Here is a 7,049-nt window from a genome sequence, read left to right on the forward strand (position 1 = left end):
AAACAAACTACAAACACCCCACAACCACAACCATTGACTTCACCCCTAACCCAAAAACAAGTGTCCATTCCATACGCCAAAGGCGCCAGCGAAGCTCTCAGCCAAATCTTGAAAAAACAAGGCCTCTAAGTCGCACACAAATTGATAAACACTTTCAATATCCTCCTCCCTAAACCGAAAGACCGTCCACCAAAAGAGAAAGCACAAGGCGTGTTCTACAAAATCAGCTGTGCCGACAGTCCGATGACGTACATTGCGGAAACTAAAAAAATCTAAAAGAAAGAATCAGACAACACGAGAATAACGTCACAACATGGATGGATGGAAGTTATGAGCGTCCCCTTTGGAACGGGGCGGTGGGTTCCAAAGCTCTTGCTATTATACTGCATAATGGCTTACCTAGGTTAAACAATAAAAAAAAAACACTATGAACTCCGACAACCAAATTTTCTGGTCCGCTATTGCGAGCTATGCTTTTGTACGCCTCCGTTTTTTGTCCTTTCCCTACTTTTCTTCCACCAATCCTCCAATCGCCTCTTACTGGATGGATGGATGGATGGATGGATGGATGGATGGATGGATGGATGGATGGATGGATGGATGGATGTTATGAGCGTCATCTTTGGAACGGGGCTGTGGGTTGTGCCACCAAGCTCTTGCTATTATGCTGCCTAATGTCCTACCTAGGTTAAACAATTAAAAAAAACAGTATGAACTCCCACAACCAAATTTTCTGATCCCCTGTTGCGAACTGTGCTTTTGTACGTCTCCGTTTTTTGTCGTTTCCCTACTTTTATTCCACCAATCCTCCAACCGCCTCTTACTAATCCCTATTGAGGACATGTTTACTTTTCCACTGCTCTCGCTGAACCCAACGGCTTTAAGAAGGCCAGTGATGCCTAAATCGACCGCTGGGTAGACGTCTTCACATTCTAATAAAACATGCTCCATCGTTTCCCTAGCTTTACCGAAGCAGGCACATGCTTCTTCTGTCTTGTTATATCTCGCTTTAAAGGTGTGTTCTAAGGCATCCCGATCTCTCTTCGAAAAGTAATGAGCTTCCCTTTGAGATATCATAAATTGTTTCTTTCCTGATTTCGTTTTTTCCTCTTAAGTATAGTTGCTCATGGCACGTTTCTTTTCCATTGCCGCCACCCATGAGATTATTTCGGCCTCACTGGCTTTCCGCTTGGCGTTCTTTGTTGCTGTGTTGCCCACCCAACAGGCCATATACTTGCTGGTAAGCTTCCTAGTCCTTTTCCTCCACTTTGAATCAATGTTATTCCTGTACAAATACCAGAACACTCTCCCAGCCCATTTACTTTCTTGCATATTCCTCAGTAGTTCTTCATGATTAATTTTACTGTTAGCTTCCCTCACTGACCTTTGGTTGCCATCGAGTCCTGATTGTACCCCTGATTTCAAGGAAACAACCGCATTTCCGAATGTCAGTCCTGGAACCATTACACCTTTCCCCATATCCGGAGCACCTCGTACATATTGTACCTCCATAGCACTCTGGATTTTATTATGGCCCCATTTCTCTTCCCTTTTACTGTTCCTGTTTTTTCCTATGTGTCCATGTATCTATTGCCTTCCTTTACCTATACACCAAGATGTTTATATTCTCTTATGTGAGGTATTTCTTGGTCCTGTGTTGTGACCATCAGTTCGCTGTTTTCATTGAATACCATAACAACTGATTTTTTAACGCCATATTTCTGACCTAACTTATCGCCTTCCTGTCCAGAGATATTTGCCAGACGTTGCACAATATCCTTTCTACTCTCGATATTTCAGCACATTGAGTAAGGACAAACAAGTTATCATCGAGAGCCCTACCTAATCTGAAGCTGCTCTGAAGTTTTCCCAAAGTGCCATTATTATCTGCCCTTGCTTGCAGCTTTAATTGCCTGCAATGATGACTTGCATATTATCGATGTTATGGTCCACGGTCTGTGCGAGCGAATTCTATCTTTTTCCCCCATAGCTTTATAAATTAAATTGATTCTATTTTCTCACCAACTGTCTGGTTTTCGTCTAGCTTTTAAAATTTTTCCTACTGCTTTCAACAGAGCTTCCTTGCTTATTGGTCCTAGTTCATTAATCAGCCTAACGAGAACCTCATCTAGCCCTATGGCTCCGCGCTTGGGAATTTTCTCTTCGGCCTTCTTCCCGTTGAATATTGTCAGCGCCAGCTCCCTTTCCAGCTGGTTCTCTTTCATGCCCCTTCTTTATTTTTCTAAACTACAACCTCGTCATTTAATTTAAAATTTAACGCCGCGTCCCCTACCAGTTTGTTTCCATCTCCGTCTAGGATATGTTGTGTCGTTTCAGACTACCTGTCCAATAGGTTGGTGCCTTCAAAATATTCTGGGTGCGGCTTTCTTTTTCTCACGTATTTCTGACAACCAACGTTAGCTTTCACCTTTTATCTTCGCTTGCACATTCTCGCGGGTCAAGCGCCCCCAGCATCGGTCATTCCGGCCGACGAGCACCGCTTCAGCCATCCCACCCTTTCGCCCCTTCCCGTCTGTCAAGTGTCTTCCCACCTTCCGCGCTCTCCTCTCCTTTTTTACAGAGGACCTTTTAAAAGGTGCAGACCGCCACCCCGGAAGAATACCCTCTGAAAGAGGAACCGAATGGATTCCGAAACGTCGGGCTAATAAAATTCACTTATTTGGTTGGAGTCGCTAACAAAGTCCTAATCAAATTTTTTCAACCAGAAAGGTAATTCTGTCAAAACGTTTAGCTGCAAGTATACTTCGTATAGCTGTGTAATAATTTGCTATCACAATCGATGATTCCTATTTCAGGCGACACTGCGACCTTTTTACTTCCACATTTATTATATACTGGCAAATGTTGACCTTTAATCAGGTAAGTCAGCCAGCCAACAATTTCGCATACGCTGCCTTCTACGTCACACTTTATTCCATATTAGTACGTCATTCCGAATGTGAATACATTCTTGAAATAGATATGCACTTCATCGCGTGCAACATGAAGCTTTTCCTCGAAGAGGACCATGCGAGAAATTTCGCGGTATCTATGCTTAATGAAAATTTGGCAATGCGGATCCCCATCTTGCCTGTGCTCACGGTCTCCGTACCGAACCTAGAGAAATTATCACGTCCGGTTCGTTGCTCTTGATAAGGAACATGAATGGATGGTCGACGACAAAGCGTGTTGAGTAAAGGGGCATCGTTGCACACCACATGGGGGTCGTCATGGCACTCCAACACGCCGCGTCCATGCCTCCCTCGTCGACCTCCACGAACGTCTTGTGAACTACATTAGCGACCGCCGGCCGCCCAATCTCGAATACACCCGACAGATCAGCGTAGCCAGGAGCGAACACCTCCTTTGCACCTAGGGCAACGAGGCTGTCCTTCAGCAGTATGCTTGTATCGAGTTTAAACTTGGGAAGGCTCAATTCCACGTTCATGACCATGTTGAGACTAGACAGAAGCTCGCAGAGTCTGGCGGGTGTCAGTCTCTCCTGGAGAAGAGCGAGTCCGTCCGGGGCGTCTGGAAGGACGATGACCATGGACACCTTCAGACCTCTGCACGGTATCTCCACGGCCCTCGCGCTCAGAGCATCCGAGTGTCCCACCCTGTAGGTACGGTCCTGGTAAAGCATGTCTACCAGAACGCTGTTCCCGGAGTCCACGTGAAACTCTTGCGGTCTGGTGTATCTCCATTGGAAGGGAGACTGCCAGAATCCCTGGACGTAGACGGCGTTCAACAGGATCGACGCTGTATCGGCGTCGACGATTCCCGGCGGGATGACTTCCCGAATCTTGGAGGCCGTCTCCTGCGCAACCCACGCGTTCGCTTCCTGCCGCGCCGCTTCGTGGTTGTTCCTGAAGTCGACGGACTTGACAGTCGTCCCAAAGAAATTTTGCAAAAGAGATATGTAGGCGGCTTGCACCGGAAGCTGCTGCTCGCTGTACATCCGGCTTGCCACGTGGAAGGAGGCCTCGGGAGCGTATGTATTTAGGTCGGCGAGAAGCGCGGAAAAATGATCGCGCAACTTATCGACGCTCGCCTTTACGTGGAGCAAGCCGTACAGTTCCTTGGCTGTTTTGTTGCGGGCACCGGTAAGCAGGATGGAGATCGCGGCGGCGACGATTATGGGTGAGCAGACGACGTTATCAATGTGCTTGTTTTGATGACAAAGGACTTGCTTGTACAGACGCAAGGAGAACTTCAGCAGAGAGTCAGCTATGTTTTGGGACTTCATTCTGCCAGTGCTGAAGAGGAGGAGAAGCAATGCAGCCAGAAGTAAGTTGAAATTCCGACGTTCTTCACAAAATGCAAAGTATACATGGCGAGAGAGATCATGAACATTTTACGAAACAAAAATAGAGTACTTTTCACTTGAGATAATGATGATTTGGGACTAACCTTATCGTTCTTTCTATCTCTTTTGTTAACGGATTCATTATTACTGGACATTTCAAGAGTTCCATGACAACAGCAGCAACAGCAATGACCATGTCTGCCTGTCGATCTATCTATCTATCTATCTATCTATCTATCTATCTATCTATCTATCTATCTATCTATCTATCTATCTATCTATCTATCTATCTATCTATCTATCTATCTATCTATCTATCTATCTATCTATCTATCTATCTATCTATCTATCTATCTATCTATCTATCTATCTATCTATCTATCTATCTATCTATCTATCTATCTATCTATCTATCTATCTATCTATCTATCTATCTATCTATCTATCTATCTATCTATCTATCTATCTATCTATCTGTGTGTCCGTGCGCGCGCGCGTGCGTGTGTGTGTGTGTGTGTGTGTGCGCGCACGCGTGTGTGCGTGTGTGTAAATTTGTCCTCTACGATGCAAACACAGCACCCTTACTGCGAGAAGACGCTTGGCAAGCCAGGAAAAACAGAAGAACTAAAGATGGCTGGCAACGCCGCTTCAAAATGCCCCATGTTTGCCATGACGCCATGCATTTGACGCCGTCTGCTCAGGCCTGGTTAGATTTTCAACAGTAAAAATTGACATCTTATTCCAAAAGAGTGAAAAACGGAACTTAGAAAGCTTTACGTACTATGACTGAAAACATGCAATAAAGGACACATGCTTTGCAATCCTTCACGTCGCTTTGACTAGCTTTGAGTATCAGCCCGAAATTCAGAAATGAAACTGAGCGCCATTTTCTCATCTAATAATCAACCTATTACCGTTAAATCAACGATAGTACAGTTCCTCAAGAATACTTTATTAGTCGAAAATCCATCAACGTTTACCTTCAGTGTCCTTTAAAGATTGGAAAGGGTAGATGAGTAAGTGATATCCTATAGCCCGCTTTTACCATAGAGCAGTCTATGTCATTAAACCGTAACTTTAGTCACAGGCAAACACTATTAAAATACCTGACATCACGGAGAGGCATGCTAGCTAATACGGAAACTCACTTGTAGCGTCGCCCCTAAACTTTCGGATTTGCATCATTTCTGGCTTTCCAAACCTATGCTGACGCGAAGGCTGAACTTTGTTACGTAACAGAAGCTTATCTTATAAAACAAATTTAACATGCTATTCTTCTTCAGCTTCCCTCCTAATCTTCTGGCACGAGCAATCTTCCCTTTAACCACGACCAACACCAGCGTCCTTCGGACGCCCGATTCTGACGTCCCGCCGCAGGATGTGAGAATTGATCATTTACACGGTGCACAAGGCCTGTCGTAAACCAATGGAAGGTAACCAAACGCACTAGTTTTGCAGCCGGGAAAGTGCAAGTGACGCCTAAACTGGGCCTACGATGATAGAAATACTTTGCGATGCACCTATACTTGCTGACTTGGGTGGTTCATTGGCATGGCAGCGTTAATTAAGTGACCTCATCGAAAAACAGAGACGACGTTACATTCCCTTTACAAACCAAATAGTTCTTATAAGAAACCTAATATTCCCAGTGAAAACACTTCATCCGTACAACATCCGAATCACGTCCCAATGTCCGTGCAACGTTTCGGAGACAAATAGGACATCGCCGAACGTGCAGTTTTGAATACCCTACCACGGATGTCCCAGGGATGTCGCACGTGGACCAGTTTCGGATATCCTACCCCGGATGTCCCTACGTTATCCCACGTGAACCTTTGTCGGCACACGTGAATATTTGTCGCCCAATTGTGGGCTTTGTCTTTGAATTTCCACGTAACAGAATTGTGTTTTCTCGAATGTTGGAATTATAATCTGAAGCTATCACGTCTGAAGCTCTTGTGTACGTCGTACTTTACGAGTTTTCTGACGCAGTTAACTTTGAAAACTTTCGTTAGTTCAACAAGCCACTTGGGCTTGGCGGAAGGAGGAGTGTTCTGCACTTCAGCCCGCGTGCATGCGCGCGTAAAATGTGCACGCAATGCATCTGTTCTTGATGCGTCGGCGGTCTGCCCGTTGCGTGTGCTGCGAACATAACAGACATTATAGCAAACACCGTGCAAAAGGTCCTGACTATATGTGTGTAAATTGTACGCATAATGTCCCCAAGATGTTGTCCCTCGCGGACATGCAAGGGATGTCCGCAGGACACGGAAAGTGCGGCCAAGCGATGGAATGAGACGCCCACAAGACGTATTCAATACAACCTTGGGATATACATACCCTGGAAGTGGATGTCCATAGGATATTCATAAGACGTCAATGTTGTCCCTGGGTTGGTTTAAAAGGAGTATGCGATTTTATAAAACTACTAACCTTGAATTTGGCCGCGTCGTCGTCTCTGATCAGCCCACCTTCACTTTCTTCTTTCTCATCCTGTCATGGCCTGACTCATACCCATTAGTATATATGGCAAACTGGCAGATAATCGGGTGCACAAAGCAGAGTCACCATATACAGTAATGAAAATCTACTTGCAAAATTTTATATTTGCTGAAAAAGAAATGGCGCAATAAATGCCAGTAACGCAGTGCTTTAGGCGTGTTGCTATGACCTTATGATACTTATAGCGCACGAAAAGACGCGGACACAGGCAGACGTGGTACACACAGGCGCTGATTTAGAA

General features: G+C 45.1%; 1 protein-coding gene across 1 annotated transcript; it reads right to left on the reverse strand.

Moving 5' to 3' along the window:
* Window positions 1–2,917: 2,917 nt before the first annotated feature.
* LOC126526236 (ipis-1-like) lies at window positions 2,918–6,804 on the reverse strand. The gene is made up of 2 exons (XM_050174153.3): window positions 6,740–6,804; window positions 2,918–4,256 (listed from the first exon to the last, which is right to left on the reverse strand). Exon 2 carries the CDS (start codon window positions 4,244–4,246, stop codon window positions 3,098–3,100), a length of 1,149 nt encoding a protein of 382 aa, XP_050030110.2. The 5' UTR covers window positions 4,247–4,256; window positions 6,740–6,804; the 3' UTR covers window positions 2,918–3,097.
* Between the last annotated feature and the right edge of the window lie 245 nt (window positions 6,805–7,049).

This window comes from Dermacentor andersoni, chromosome 8 (assembly GCF_023375885.2).
Source record: "Dermacentor andersoni chromosome 8, qqDerAnde1_hic_scaffold, whole genome shotgun sequence".
NCBI lineage: Eukaryota > Metazoa > Arthropoda > Arachnida > Ixodida > Ixodidae > Dermacentor > Dermacentor andersoni.